At 43.4% G+C, this 16,229-nt stretch overlaps 1 protein-coding gene across 1 annotated transcript; it reads left to right on the top strand.

The window, feature by feature from the left end:
- The first annotated feature begins 1,583 nt into the window (after positions 1 to 1,583).
- LOC147901149 (pyrophosphate-energized vacuolar membrane proton pump-like) lies at positions 1,584 to 6,517 on the top strand. Its single transcript, XM_087375802.1, has 8 exons — positions 1,584 to 2,688; positions 3,082 to 3,656; positions 3,799 to 4,181; positions 4,280 to 4,366; positions 4,453 to 4,783; positions 4,892 to 5,302; positions 5,686 to 5,745; positions 5,877 to 6,517. The coding sequence occupies exons 1-8, from the start codon at positions 2,463 to 2,465 to the stop codon at positions 6,078 to 6,080; spliced, it is 2,277 nt and encodes a 758-aa protein (XP_087231928.1). The 5' UTR covers positions 1,584 to 2,462; the 3' UTR covers positions 6,081 to 6,517.
- The last annotated feature ends 9,712 nt before the right edge of the window (positions 6,518 to 16,229 follow it).

The following is a 16,229-nucleotide window of genomic DNA, read 5'->3' as shown; positions in this document are numbered from 1 at the left end:
ATTTACATTGAGAACCCTTAGATCTTTCTCATATTTTGTGGTCACACGAGCTTGCACATCATAGTATGTGTAAGAAAAGTCAACGTTATGATTGACATGCCATGAGTGTTTGGTGCTGTCCATGGCGAAGGGAGCTGCCACGGTGCCTAGCAGCCAGCCACCACTATATGGAGGATAGTGCTCTCTCTTGTGAGGTTGCATTGCCACGATGCCTAGCGGCCAGCCACCACTATATGGAGGATAGTGCTCTCTCATGTGAGGTTGCGTTCCATAAGGAAAACGTCAATGTAATGCTATCATTAAGGCCTTGTAAGGAGCCTTGTGTAGTGCTATCAGTAGGGCCTTTATGCAAATCTCTTTAATACCTTGTGAGAGGGCCTCCTTGTGTCCTGGCTGAGGTTGGGGAGGTCACTGGTTTAGCAGGCTAGGAGATCCATCCTTGTGTGTTTGCTGCAAGAGGCTAAAATTACCCTGACGTAAGATTGCAAATTGTTTCAGCTAATTGCTAACTGCTTTAGCGAATATGGAAGGAGATTGGCCAATTAGAGTCTTCCAGCATTGGAATGCTAAACCAACATGCCTGCAAACAACCTTGCTAGGCTAGAAGTCCAATGCCTGGAAAATTGATCTCCATCATTGCTATCAACCATGGGGACGTGGATTTTAGCTGCTAGTGGGCAACGCATAGCCCTACTCTAAGCACACCAAACGTAGAAACTAGTGGGGCTAGCATAGCCCTACTCTAAGAGGAAGTTCCCGCGCTGTGCCAGCAGAGCGAAAATGCCATGTTTTGTCAAACCTTTGCCATGCTCAGAATGTTCCCACCATGCACATTTTAGGCCATAGTTCAGCTATCGCACCGCTTGGGTGGAGAGTGACTCCTAGTGGGCATTTCGGGGCCAACGGTAGAAAACACCAATGAGCTGCTCCTAAACATATCTTGAGACTTGGATGTTAATGATATGTCAGAAATCCTTCAAATTTGGGCGCGAGAGGAACCTCTCCACTCATGCTCAAGGTTGTGAATTTCGCATTCTATTATTGAGGTGACTTGTTGCACAAGTAATGGAAACAAGAAAAACGCGGGGTGGGGTAGTTAGGGTCCCGTCGTCCTGTTGGCTGCCAGCTGTCAGAGCCGGTGCAGAATGCCAAATTTGGGGGTCCCGCTGCGAAAGCGAGCCACCATTTTAGCGGCACCCCTAGATTTTGGGCTTGAGCGGTGATTGCTCTGCGACGTCACCTTCCATCGGCAGAAGTTGGGTTGATTGATTGGGCTGGAGAGGCTGGACGAATATTGTGATTAGAGGAGGGAGCCGCAGTAATTAGGAGAGCATTGGAATTCGGGATTCTGGGAAGGGGCGCGGAGTTGGGTTGCGGGCAGTGGCCCTGGTCCCTGGGCAGTTTCGGGAAGGGCTTGTTTGGAAGTTGGGGGCAGGGGGAGACCAACTGTCCGAGAGAGCACGCGCAATGAAGCGCCAGGGTTCCTTGCGACAAGGTTTTACGACTGATTGAAGCTGGTGCCGTGCGTGATGAATTGGCAATCAAGGAGGCGTTATGCGGAGAGCAGCGGGAGGGAGATAGGTTGGGCACACGTGTCTCTTTCGATAGCATTCCGTCAAGCAGATTCCTACCGGAGGCAATTGGATTTAGGGGCACATGTGAGCCTGAAGCTCATCGGACCCTATCGGAGCTACGGGGACATGTTAGGATTGAAATTCGATAGGTGAGAGAAGCACTCCTATTGGATAGCCGCCTCTTGCCGGACCCTGCGTGCCTGTAGTCCGTTTGCATGAATCCGGCATCCGATTGCCTTCCGGTAGGCTTCCGACTACCTTCCCTGCCTGAACCACCCCAAAAACGCTGCATGTGCCCAGGGTGAGAGGAGGCGATCAAAAGAGCAGCAAGGGAGAGGGTCAGAGGGGGAGACTGAGTATGCAGGGGCGAGAGAGGAAGCAGGGGTGGGGAAGGAGGAGGAACACAGAGAGAGAGAGAGAGAGAGAGAGACAGGTAGGTGAGCACTGAGAGGCCGAGGAAAAGCTCAGGAGTAGATTGATCAATAATATGTGCGATTGAGAGGATAGGGAAGAAGAAGAAGAAGAAGAACATGCACAGGGGAAGAGGAAGAGCTTACAGAACAGAGTAGTAATGAAATTTGAATGGAGGTGGTATCCAGGTAGCCTTATCTGTATTATTGTCATCTATCTTCTTTTATCTGCCGTTTAGTGCTATCAATAAAAAATGTGACCAGTATTCATGAGTTGCTAGCAGATCATCATCCGCTTCTTCATCTTCTTCTTTTATCATCTCCACAGTGTCTTAATTACTCACCCTCTCCACGGCAATCGTGCCTCCTACACACCCCCAAAAACACCTCCTATATTTTACAGCTACCTCCCATCTCTTTTGTCTTTCCCACCTTTCCTTGCTTCTGCTCCCTCTCCCCCCTTCCTCGTCTTCCCGCCATGCCTCTCCTCTCTCCCCTCCTCACCGAAATCCTCATCCCTGTCGCTTCCCTCATCGGCATCGTCTTCGCCCTCTCCCAATGGTACATCGTCTCCTTCGTCTCCGTCGACCCTAACTCCCTCGACGATTCCTCCAGCCAGTACCTCCTCGAAAAGGAAGAGGAGGGCGTCTCTTCCTCTGACGTCGTCGCTAAGTGTTCCGATATCCAGGATGCTATCTCCCTCGGTAAGTCTTTTTTTCTCACTAGAACAGCTCGAGAGTAAGGTAGTTGGTTGCTTTCTGTTCGAGGCTAAGGATCGCTGTAGGATTCCGGCCACATTGCTTGCTCTGGGAGGCCACCTCTGCTTGTAACCCTTGGTGCGATTGGCTCCGATACACGGCATAAAGATACTTTCTTGCTGCCTTGCTCTGTCTCAGCAAGCTTCGAATGATTGTTGAGGGGTGTTGTTGCTCTTTCTAGCTCCATCTCCAAGGTTTAAAGGGTTTTGTTCAGACATTTTGTGAGTAGCCGAGTTTTGGCTGTCCAAGGGGTGAAGCTCTTGCTGCACACATTTATTCTGGAAGGCCGCAGCTTGCACTAGTTATCTTATCATAGCGATCCTTGTTTCCTTGATGTAGGTGCGAATTCTTTCCTACTGACGGAATACAAATACCTCGCTATTTTTCTGGGATGCTTTGCCATCATCATTTTCTTGTTCCTGGGATCGGTGGAGAACTTCAGTGTGACTCCGCAGGCTTGCGAATATGATACCACGCAGTTATGTGCTCCAGCGCTAATCACTGCGGCGTTTACGACGGTTGCGTTTATCCTGGGTGTTTTGACGTCGGTGTTGTCAGGCTATCTTGGCATGAGAATTGCAACCTATGCCAACGCCCGAACCACATTAGAGGCCAGGAAGGGCGTAGGTAAAGCTTTCATCACCGCATTCCGATCTGGATCGGTAATGGGCTTTCTGCTGGCCGCGAATGGACTTTTGGTTCTCTACATTGCCATCAATCTGTTCAGGCTGTATTATCAAAATGAGTGGGAGGGACTCTTCGAAGCAATCACTGGCTACGGGCTTGGTGGATCGTCGGTAGCTTTATTCGGAAGAGTTGGGGGAGGAATTTACACGAAAGCTGCAGATGTGGGAGCCGACCTGGTGGGAAAGGTCGAGAGGAACATCCCTGAGGACGATCCAAGGAACCCTGCGGTAACAATTCGTGAGCGAATGCTTCGTGTTGTGTTATTTCCATAGACAAATTTGCCGTTGAGAGACTGGAATTATCGTGGACGTTTGCTCTTCACAAGGTTTCGATACTCGGTACTTATCTTCGTTTCATCCCGATACGCAGGTCATTGCGGACAATGTTGGCGACAATGTTGGAGACATTGCTGGCATGGGTTCCGACCTGTTCGGTTCCTTTGCCGAGTCTTCCTGTGCAGCTCTCGTTGTGGCCTCCATCTCCTCTTTTGGGACTACGCATGATTTCACTGCCATGTGCTTCCCTCTTCTCATCAGTTCCATGGGCATTATCGTGTGCTTGATCACAACCTTGTTTGCTACCGATTTCTTCGAAATCAAGGATGTGAAGCAAATCGAGCCCACGCTCAAGAGGCAACTGATCATCTCAACTGTTCTGATGACTCTTGGCATCCTTCTTGTCTGCTGGCTTGCTCTGCCAACTTCGTTCCACATCTACGATCTGGGCAGCACTCCTAGGCTTGTGCAGTGGTGGTAATGCCTTCTGTATGCCTTGTACATATCGTTCCTGCCAATGTTATTTCTGTGATGCATCCTTTTCCTTAAGATTGCTCAATGCGGCTGTGATCCAGGGAATTATTTTTCTGTGTTGGCGTTGGACTTTGGGCTGGTTTGATCATTGGCTACACAACTGAGTACTTCACGAGTAATGCGTACAGGTATCTCTCACGTCTTCCATAACAGTGAATTGGTTCGCTTTGGGCTTTGAAGCTGTTAAGGCTGATGTGATCAATCTGTTTCGCAGTCCTGTGCAAGATGTGGCAGACTCGTGCAGGACAGGAGCGGCTACCAATATTATTTTTGGGTTAGCCCTTGGCTACAAGTCTGTCATCATTCCCATTTTCGCCATAGCTGTTGCAATTTACGTGAGCTTTGCTCTGGCTGTATTCTACGGGGTCGCGGTGGCAGCGCTCGGCATGCTGAGCACTATCGCTACCGGTCTTGCAATTGATGCGTACGGGCCAATCAGTGACAATGCCGGTGGCATAGCAGAGATGGCCGGCATGAGCCATCGGATTCGCGAGCGCACCGATGCTCTTGACGCGGCCGGTAACACCACAGCTGCAATTGGAAAGGTATAGGCTCTGTGCAGGCAGGCTTTTGGATCAATCGAGACCATCTTGCAAAAAGCAGGAAAATTTGTGCGAACCTAAGCAGATATGGTGTTATGCCCATTTATGCAGGGTTTTGCAATCGGGTCAGCTGCGCTAGTGTCGCTGGCTTTGTTCGGAGCTTATGTGAGCCGTGCCTCCATTTCAACGGTGGACGTGCTGTCGGCGAGGGTTTTCATTGGTCTGATCGTCGGAGCGATGCTGCCGTATTGGTTCTCTGCTTTAACGATGAAGAGTGTGGGCAAGGCAGCGTTGAGCATGGTGGAGGAGGTGAGGAGGCAGTTCAACACCATCCCTGGCTTGATGGAGGGTACGGCCAAGCCGGACTACGCAACTTGTGTGAAGATCTCGACGGACGCGTCTCTGAAGGAGATGATTCCTCCCGGAGCTTTGGTCATGTTGACGCCGCTGATTGTAGGCATTCTGTTCGGAGTGCAGACTCTAGCGGGGGTTCTAGCCGGTGCCTTAGTCTCTGGCGTGCAGGTATGGCAAACCGTGGGTGTGGAAGTTTATGGTTTATGGAGATTGTGTTGAAAGCGTGTTCAGGGAGGATGATTGATGTGTGCAAATCTGCAGCTATCACGAAATTTGTAGGAGGCTTGCACACGAGGTCGAGCATTTATGGCCGAATCACTTGAGTTTTACAGGCTCAACGTTGATTGTGGTGCAGAATCCAGATCACGCTTGCATGTTGTGGGTGCGTTTGGAAAGTCGGCTGCGGATAAGGATGCATCGCTCTATTAGACTTTCGTGCAAGACTGGGATATTTGTGTGTGAGTGAGTTTTGGGACAGAGAGCATCGTGTTAGATGCTTGTGCGAATATATAGGGATCTGAGAGTATATGCGGTTGTGAATTGCGTTGCAGATCGCGATTTCTGCGTCCAACACAGGAGGAGCGTGGGACAATGCGAAGAAGTACATAGAGGTTGGTTTTCCATTTAAGTCTGATGCGGGGGGGATGGTTATGGGAAGCCATAGCCGTGCAGCAGAGAAGCAAGCAATGAGAATTGGGTGTTTGAAGGGTTGCTGAGAGAAGAAGTGGTTGTTGTGATGCAGGCAGGTGCGTCGGAGCATGCTAGGACGCTGGGACCGAAGGGGTCGGACGCGCACAAGGCAGCAGTGATCGGGGACACAGTGGGTGATCCCCTCAAGGACACTTCAGGCCCCTCGCTCAATATCCTCATCAAGCTCATGGCTGTCGAGTCCCTCGTCTTCGCTCCTTTCTTTGCTGCCCACGGTGGCCTCCTCTTCAGGATCTGAAATCAAATTGCAGCAGCATCATCATCTTCTTCCTCATCACCAGCTTCTGCTCCTCACAGTCCTCCTCCCTCGCACCACATTTTCTCCTTCTGGCTTCTCCTCACCCGACTGTCTCTCTCCCTCTCTCTCTCTCTCTCTCTCTCTCAAATCTCTTCCTCTCTCCCTTTTCTTTGGACAGTTTTCTCCTCCCTCCTCTCTTCTTCATCAGCATCGGGAAGCCGGAATCACGGCCCTTTTTTCTTCCCCTTAGGAATTTGAGGTAGGTGCTTGAGAGATAGCTCACTTGATCCCCCCCCCCTCTCTCTCTCTCTCTCTCTCTCTCTCTCTCTCTCCCCCCCTCTCTCTACCCCAATTTTGTGCCATCTTTCGAATTGGCAATTCTTCTTTCTTTTATGCGGACCACCACCATTTCATTGAATTCTAAAGGGCTTCTTCTATGGTGTTAGTTTTTTTAGCATTCCTTTTTGTGCGTGCGTGTCAGTTTTTTTAGCATTCCTTTTTGTGCGTGCGTGTGCGTGTGTGTATGTGAGGAGAAAGATCTCTTAGGCAAGAGCACAAAATTCAGAGTGGACTAAGTTTCCATTCCCCTTGTCCCTCTCCTTCTCCAAGAATTAAAGATCTCTTATACTGCCTTGGCAAGGACAAAATTTAAAGTGACCAAAGTTTTTTACTCCTTTGTTTGAATTTTAAACTAAAGTTGAGTAGGGGGACACATGAGGGTCTTAAATCCATGGCCTCCTTCATTTGCCAATTTTCACCCTTGAAACCTATCAAAGCGAGTTCCAAGATTCTAGGTGAGGTTTGTCTCAACTCCCAAAGAGTCTTAGTGACATGGGATTCATACAACCATTGTTAATGGTTAGATTCACTAACCCTAGATTGGATAGTTAATATGTTTGAATCTAACTCATTGAAGTTTTATTAAGCTCCCTAAGCTACTTCAGGTAGAGCATATAACCTACCTATCCTTGAGATAAACAATTTCCTTCCATATGCCAACGTTTACTATATTTGAAAGGAGCTTTGTGGTGGAGCCATATATAGATATGTCTAAGCCATTTCATTTGATCCCTTCATTATGAAGGGGTAGGCATTTCATGTAACCTATAAATCATTAAGATGTATAATTTCTTTTCCATATGCTAGGTTTCTTACAGTTGCCAGGTGTTTGGTTGGAGGTTTATTAATCTAACCAAGTGTATGTGCCAAGCCCACCTCATGGGACTTGAAAGGGGGGGTAGGATTTCCTTATCTAATAATAGGTGCTTTGTTGAATGTGAGTTTATATAAGGGTGTTTACACCCTTGCTTGCCCATGGGCATGTCCAAGGCTCATAGACAAGGAAGATTTCCTTGTCCATAGTGCACCCACGATGGAGATTCAGTAAATGCTCCTAGATTGTGGTTTTGGGATAGCATGAAGCGATTTTGGGATAGTTTGAAATTGCAATGAATACCCCTAGTTTGGTTAACTAACATCTCAAGACATGCTTGGAAACTCTTTAAACATAATAATATATTGATGTGAGTCAATGTCAGGCTACTCATCTTTAAGAATAGTAATTTATTTTTGGTATATATATATGTACACAAGTCAGGGGTATGTATAAACTCTGTTCATGGGATTTGAATTACCTAGCGATGGGTATGTATAAATTTTGCGCATGGGATTTGAATTGCTTAGTGTCAATCGGAAGGATCATGATTATTGATTAATTAATTATTATTTGTATGGTTGCTTTTCAGAGTTGCTTTATGTGGAACCTTTAGACAATCCTTGAAGCTATTGATGTAGGTTTAGTTATTAACTTGAAGGCTCTCATTATCATATATAAAGCTCCTTTTTGAAGTTGCTTTATGTGGAACCTATTGACAATTCTCGAAGTTATTGATTTGCCCATGAGTAGAGATGTGATTCAACTTTGGTTTGCAAGACTTGATTTGGCACATAATTGCTTTAAAACCATGGAAAATGTAGATTGCATGTTGCAAACCCAAGGAAGAGAGGGGGCCCAATAGTATTGAATCACTTGGTCCTTAATAGATGATCATGGAGTTTTAGGCTTGTAAAAATATCAATTGAATGTCAAGCTAGATTTATGGGTGTCAAATCCTAGCTAAAGCCATGTGGTTGTCATTACACCACATCGTTCTTATGGATAGTTTGATCTTAGAAGTTCCGAATGTGTGAAAGACATGTTAAATGATAATTGTCAAGCTGGATTGACGTGTGTATAAACCTTGTTAGAACCACATGGTTATGTGTCATGACACCATGTCCTTATTGGTGATTGTTTGATCATAGAAATTCCCAATGCGTGAACTACATGTCTTATAAATTCCCATGATAAGTGCTCTAAGGATAAATGTGTCGCAATACCACATTCAACTGACTTTGAACTACATTGGTGCTTTTGTTCCATGGGGACATAATGGTTTACTTTGATTGGAGGCTTATGTTTGGGCAAAGGTTAATTTATTCAAATCTCTAGTTAATTTTTTACATCTATATAGCTTCAATTTTTTGTTTTGAAATTCACCTTACATGTTAAAGAGTGTAAACCTTACCCAACTAAAGAATTAAACCCTTCTTTTATCTCTATATATTTGAGACCTACCACGAAGCTATAAACTAATATAATATATGTATTAGAAACCATACAACTTATAATAACCCCTCTCCCCTTTATTTGTTCCCTCTTCTCCTTAAGGAAACGTACTTGGCACCTTCCTCCCTCTCTTTATTCCATGCCCCCCTTAGTTTAATCATGGACTTGCCCATTTGATTTCACTCTTCTTTTCTCCACAATTAATTAAAAGTATATTGGCATGAGGAGAATTTTGAAAGTCTTGAATAAAGAGTCTTGATGTTATGTCTAATACATGAAAAAATGATGAGGCATCCTACATAGTGCGTTGAATAGAAAAGTTTGACTTTAGAAAGATACAGTAACCATGGAAAAAAAATGATAGGTCAAAGATCACGAGCTCTTTGAAAGATTTGGTTTGCCTCTTGTTGCTAATGGATATGGATCAATTGGGTGGTGAGAAGAGAAATATCATGAATAATCCCTCTTTGCAACCTTGACAAAGTCTCCCACTCTTATCAAGGACCACGAAGAAGATTGCCAAAAGCCAATCACAAAAAAATAACACTAAAGGAGAGGAAAAATGAAAAGAGTTCGCTAGAAGAGGAAGGTTGCAATGTAGCTTTGCCTATAGCTTCTTGAAAAGAATGAAGGATGTTAGAGAAGTGGGATCTTGTAGGGATAAAGGTTGACAAAGTTTGTCACAATGAGTTAAGGTTAGGATATGAGAGAAAGGCGCATGTCTCTTGGGTTTGCATCCTTTCTTGGAATTTAAGTGGGTGTTGTAACAAGTCAAAGCAAAGGGGGTGATTGTTTGTGATTAGAAAGTTGAAGCCTAGCATTTTTCTTCTTCAAGAAGTTTAGTGTTGTTGTAAAGATAGGGTATGATTTTCATGTAACTAATTGGCATTTGAAGTGTTTGCCAACTGTCTCAGTGGGAAAAGGGTTGGCACTATTGAACTTTTTGGCTTGAAGAAAAATCAAGATGGCTTATTATTAGCCATTTTGCTCATCAATGAAAGCTTCACCTTTAGAAAAGCTTGCATCTATGTCCCTAATTCACCTCAAGACAAAAGACACTATTGGAAAAGGGCACTGCCAATATGGTACGAATTTTAACATCCCATTTTTCAACACAGATCATGGAGTTATTCCATGCTTTAGTTTAGTTTACAAACAAAAGCCATTCCATCTAAGGAATCTTGTCAATGTAATTGGGACACTAAAAAGCCACATGATTGGCACGTGCTTGAATAGGTTGGAGATGGTCAAAGTTTCCCTCAAAAAAGGCCCCATAAACATTCGCACTATTCCTCTTTTGGGAAATAGAATCGATCTAGTCTTCCTACTTGAAAGGTAGCTTCTTTTTTGTGTTGTTACAAGAGAAGCTTCCATTCTCACTAGGTCAAGTTCGGCAAGGTCGATCAACCTTTGATTAAGGTAAAGTGCATCCCACATGTCTCAATCGAAGTTTGAGGTAGTTGTGCTTTGATGCGAGCAATCCCTAAAGTTCTTTATGATGTCCCAATCGTCACCCAAGATCCCTCTAGCATCATAAATATAGGCTTGGGTTGAAGGCAAGATGGGGGCTATGACGGCCATAAAAAAATCAACCCATACAACAAAATCCAATGCCCCAGGAGATCTTGTCACAGCCACCCTCTTGGTAGAAATAGAAGTAGCCATATAAGAATGGGAGTTGGATGACGTCGATCGAGCTAGGGTGAAAGGTAGACAGGCTTGGTTAGCCCAGGGGGACTGCTTGTCGAACACATTTTTCCAATCAGTCAGGTAGAAAAGTAGAGAGTCGATTGATCGGGTGGTACGAGACAAGGAGTGGGTGTTGGAGGTCAATGAGTTTGTGTAGGGGATTGAATGCAGATTAATTGCACCTCAGAGATAGATGTTGGCAAGATCGTTCTAAGTTGAAGAGCTATCAAGTTGTGATGACTTCAATGTCGAATTCTTTCGTGCTTTTAGGGACATAATGACCTTGAACCTATCAAGGATGGTAAATGCGGCAATAGAGAGAGGATTCTTGTCCATCGACCTGATGAAATTGTTCCCTAGCAAACAAAGAAGAGTTAAGATTGGTGACTAGCACCCAATAACAATGTTTAATACATCATATTTTTGCCAAGGCAGTGGCCCTACGGATCCGAGAAGTGTGTGTGTCAATGGTTGATAGAGACTAGAATGGGTTCGTCAAAAGACGGGATATTTTTGAAAACATCCTAAATGTTTCTCTAGCTTTAGGCCACTAGCATGGGCTACTGTTTGTTTGGTAGTGTGGGACTTTAGGAACCAACATGTGTTCAAACATTAGGTAGCCTTAGAGCATAGGAAGTCAACCAACTTAGCATTGGTGAAGGTAAACTCTCAAGATCTCAACATGGTGAAGGCAAACTTTCAATATCTCAACATGGTGGTTAACTCTAGAGACTCCTTGGTGAGTCAGGTTCTTTTGGAGATCGGAGTTTGGCTACCTCACGTTAAGTTGCTAGTAGCATTAGCCAAGGGCATGATGCCCACTAGTTAGGTCAAACAAAAATAGACCATTACGAAACGAAGCCTTGCATGGGAAAAGAAATCAATAGATACAAATGGTTGTATAGCCTTGCATAGAGTCAAATGACGAAAGTAAGTCTAAATTACTTATAAATTATATGTAGACACTTATAACTATGAAGGAACATTCATACATTAAAAAATACATGCTAGGATAGCTTTTACTTCTGTCGTTAATAAATGCAAGAAATGTATGTTTTAACTTGCTTGACAAAAGCTTATGAAAATCTTTTATGTAAACTCATTTTTTTATTTCTAGAAAGCAATCATATGATGGAATTGTATTCTTATTGAATTTTAATAGTCATATCTATCATGAAGACTTAAGAGGACATGTGGTGGTGGGGATGCGTCAATTTTATGAGCAAAAACCTATGAGCAGGTTTATCCGAGCGTGTTTTTCAAGAGATTTTTAAAAATGTTTTTCTTTAGGAAACATGGTTTTTACACTTTTATTTTCACTAGAACTAGATCTCTTTATCATAAAAATATACAGACTAGTCACTCATTCATTTTTACACAATATAATTTTCTTATTTAGAGACATCCCTTTGTACCCCTGTTATTACCTTAAAAAAGTGTTGATTCCTTTAAGAAACATTCCTCATAATCACTCTCAATGTAATAATACTATGCATATATAATTACTTATTAACACATTTATATCATATGGCAATATCTTTTTAGTGTTTTTATAGCATATTTATGGACATGTTTCTAAAGAAGTTTAAATTACTATAAATAAGTATTAACTTGGGCTTATATATCACTCTCATAAAATACATGTAATATTTAATACTATATATGAAAGATTTTCCAAAATATAACTCCATAGATGTGCTCAAATGGGGTGTTCCAATCAATTTGAGTGGTTGAATGACTATATTTGGACATTGGATATGAAAGTTATGTCACTTTTAAAAGTGCTGTCCAAGGTAGTTTCGCCAGCGAAACTACCTTGGGAGACTTGCTTCAAAGGGGTTTCGCTGGCGAAACTACCTGGATGGCTTGCTTCAATGAGTTTTCTTTGAAGAAACTCTTTCATGAAGATAGGTTGAGAGAGGGTTTTCAATGTCACTCCCTATTAAGTAAAAGTTGTAAGAAGGATTATAAGGAAATTTTCATAGAGAAGTCTACTCTACATGTGGGTTTCTTCAAAAGCCATCCCATTATGCTCTCACCATTCCTACAAATTCACCTAAAGATTTTTGTATAAAATAGGAATTGCTATAATACTTTGCATATTTCTAAGTGAAACTATGTTTTCTTCTTATCGATTTTTGCCATATTTATGCATAGTTGGAAGCTTTTTTTTTCCTTCGCTCGGACGCTCGGAAGATTTCGCTCAGAAAATGCTCGTCCCCTGGTGGTGGTAGTCGATGAGTTGTTCAAGACACGATTAATTATACAAGTTGAAAATTTGAGGTGGATGCTTTCATAGTTCGCTCCCCTCTCATGTCTTTCCATCAAGCATCTAGTGATCATTTTTTGACTTTGATTTGTCTTAGCCTTGATCTACCAAAATATTAGATAAATACATCTACTTTGTATCACTTCTGAGCCATATGAGTAAATAAATCGCATTTTGATTTGTTAACATGTGAGCACATGTAATGGTCCCTAGCACCAAAGTAAATAAACCTAATCTTTATGTGGAAGTAAAAGATGTTAAGGATGGTGTAAATTGCACCATACCTATAGGGCAATAAGGGCAAACCCTAACCCTAAGGGGTACTCATATATATATTCATGTTTATGTTCAACATATACACTGCTCCAACAGACATATTAGGCGCCCATAACCCTATAAGCAGCAAATGTGCCAGCTCATGCCAAGCTCAGCTCTAATGACTCACACATCAAACGACCTCGAATGGAATATTGAGAGATTTTGTCGGCATCTCTATGTTGGCCAGCCTTACTATAGGCACGTGGTAGATAAGTTTGCACTTGGGTTAGGTCCACTTGACCCTAGGTTGGCCAATTACCAAAATTTGGCCAAGTGGCACAACCTTACTTGCATGCCACATCATCATGACCCTACATCTACCATGTCATCAATTGCAACCCTAGTGCCACACCACATCATTGCCATGTAGATTGACCTGCCACATTACTAGTCATGTCACCTCTTCATCCACATCATCATCCAGTTGCCACATCAATCCTTTTGCCATGTCACTTTACCACGTTGGTAGCCATAGTACCATCCTGCCAGCTCAGTTGCCTTGTCATTTAGCACAGCCAGCAATGCCATGTGGCACACCCTCATGCAAGGCACACTTACCTCTCCACAGGCACACCTATCCTCTCCATGTGAACACACAGTCCATGTTAGCAGGCCTAGTCAACACACAGCACCACATCGACACATTTTTGGAGCAACATGTGAACACACACTACCACATCACGCTCCATGCCACCTTGTCATTTTGATCACCCTCTTGGCATCAAAATTTGGCCATCCTTCCGAGTGCCATAGCTTTTGATCTAGGTGGAATTTGTATGTGATCCAAAACACAAAGATGATCGCCAAATCGTGATCTACACGTTGAGCACCTCATATCTACATTTTTCATTTTCCACAAGTTAGCATAATTGAATCCTCATCATCGAAACAACCTCTTGATCCTTTGTAGCATACCCATCACATAAAATGAACGAACTAATATTCATTTTGCTGCATTTAATGCTTCAACGCGTAGTCTAGTTATAGACTAGTGCATACATAGAGGAGATAGCTCCACCAAGCCAAGTAAGCCATTGCCACATTACCCCATTAGTTTTTCCACTGACGTCAGCCCCATCGGATCTATTGTCGATTACATGTTCACACATCTGACACCAGTTCAGTACTCTTGGCATTCAGCAGTTCATCACACAGTGTGACACTCGGTAGAGTTATCCCTTTCTTCAATTTAGGATTGTTGCACATTTGCACACACACATGCCACCCATGTACAATCATATTTATTGACTATTTTCGGCATTGGTTCCTACACATATCCATTAGCCTTGTAAAACCTCTTGGCTACTCTTGACATTCAATTGTCATCACTTTACTATAGGCTTGATCCTTGGCACATAGTTATTCCTCCATCACCTGACTTGGTTTTGATAGTTCAATGTAATCCCCAAGTGGAAGCTTTCACATAGTGTTCTCATGCGTAGACACTCGCCTGTACATGGGTAAGCCTCTTGCACAAAGCACCAGACCGCCTCCAGCATGGATTTATTCACATCACACAATTATTGATACAGAAGTCATGACTCTGGATGAGATCTGTGAGTCAAAAGAGAACCTACTTTGACGATTGATTGCCACAGGGTATGTTCCAATTTAAGACATATACTTAAGCCTCATTGGCCTTGGGAGATTGGACATAGGTGTTCCACATGCTAGCATGGATGAGCTTACAATTTTTGATCATGTACATTCGATGGTAAGCCCTCAGCATGAGACACATTTGATGGTAGGCCCTCAACATGAGGCAGTCCCATCTACATCAGCACAGATTGATTCTTATGATGCACAACCATCATTTTCATGCATGGATTCGGCTCCATCTACTGTCGTAGGAGTTCATTATTGATCATGTAGTTTTTTAGCAGGTAAATCCTCAATATGAGGCACTCATATCTATAGATCGGCACATCAGTCTACAAGACATTTCAGCATTAGCTCCGTTATGCCACATTGCATCGCCCTTTGATCTAATGATCACCACCTTGTTCGAACAGCAGATCACTCCTCAGCATGAGGACATTATGCATTAATGTAGTCCTATCCTAGTGCAATGGAAATCATCAAGTTCAGCCATAGTGCAACTTGGGGAACCTCAGCGTTTCAACATGCACTTATGGCTATAGTATACAGCCCTTACTTGATGCAAATTAGTGGTTGAGCAAACTCACAAGGAGAGTTAACATGTGCCATTCTAATCGATGTGAGTTTGTAGATGATGGCATTGGCGCCAATCTCATTGGTGTCAATCACATGGAAATTGGCACTAGTGTCATTATCTAGAACCCAAATTAGAATGGCATTGGTGCCATTCTCCACGTGACTGCTGACACCAATTAGATTAACATCAGTGAGATTTGCACTAGTGCCAGTGAGTTTGTGAAGAATGGAATTGGTACAAATCTCAATGTGAGAGTCAAATAAATCTCTTACATTTTCCCTCTAACCCATGTGATTTTCTAGATGATGGCACCGATGCCAATCTCACTGGTGTCAATCACATAGAGATTGGCATTGATGCTGATCTCATTGGTGTCAGTCACATGGAGATTGACAACGGTGCCATTCTCTAGAATCTAAATTGGAATGGCACTAGTGCCATTCTCCATGTGACTGACACCAGTCAGATGCACCAGTGCCAGTGCGTTTGTGGAGAATGGCATTGGTGCAAATTTCAATGTGAGAGTCAAATAAATCTCACATTTTTCCTATCTCCATGAGACGGATAGCAGTGAAATTGGCACCAGTGCCATTGTCCACAAACTCGCATGGAGATTGGCACTGGTGCCATTCTAATCCATGTGAGTTTGTAGATAATGGCACTAGTGCCAATCTCACGGATGTCAGTCACATGGAGATTGGCACAAGTGCCACTACCTAGAATCTAAATTAGAATGGCACTGGTGCCATTCTTCTTGTGACTGACACTAGTGAGATTGGCACCAGTGCCATTCTCCACAAACTCACATGGAGATCGGCACCGATGCCATTCTAATCCATGCAAGTTTGTAGATGATGGCAGTGGTGCCAATCTCACTGGTTTCAGTCACATGGAGTTTGGTACCAGTTACATTCTCTAGAATCTAAATTAGAATGGTGCTGATGTCAATCTCCATGTGACTAAAACCAGTGAGATTGACAGCAGTGAGTTTGCATCAATGCAAGTTAGATTTACACCAGTTCTAGCCATTCACAAACTCACATAGAGATTGGCACCAGTGCCATCCATGCTCCACAAACTCAATGTGAG

The sequence above is a fragment of the Dipteris shenzhenensis genome, chromosome 6 (genome assembly GCF_047967505.1).
Source record: "Dipteris shenzhenensis isolate YYH24624 ecotype China chromosome 6, Dip_SZ_1.0, whole genome shotgun sequence".
In the NCBI taxonomy this organism is placed as follows: domain Eukaryota; kingdom Viridiplantae; phylum Streptophyta; class Polypodiopsida; order Gleicheniales; family Dipteridaceae; genus Dipteris; species Dipteris shenzhenensis.
Note: the sequence above shows the minus strand (reverse complement) of the source record. Positions and strands in the feature narration are given on the sequence as shown.

Coding starts and splice junctions, on each gene's coding strand:
- LOC147901149 (XM_087375802.1), top strand. CDS start 2,463: ATGCCTCTCCTCTCTCCCCTCCTCACCGAAATCCTCATCCCTGTCGCT. Junction 4,182..4,279: donor CCTAGGCTTGTGCAGTGGTG/GTAATGCCTTCT, acceptor GCTGTGATCCAG/GGAATTATTTTTCTGTGTTG. Junction 5,746..5,876: donor ATGCGAAGAAGTACATAGAG/GTTGGTTTTCCA, acceptor GTTGTGATGCAG/GCAGGTGCGTCGGAGCATGC.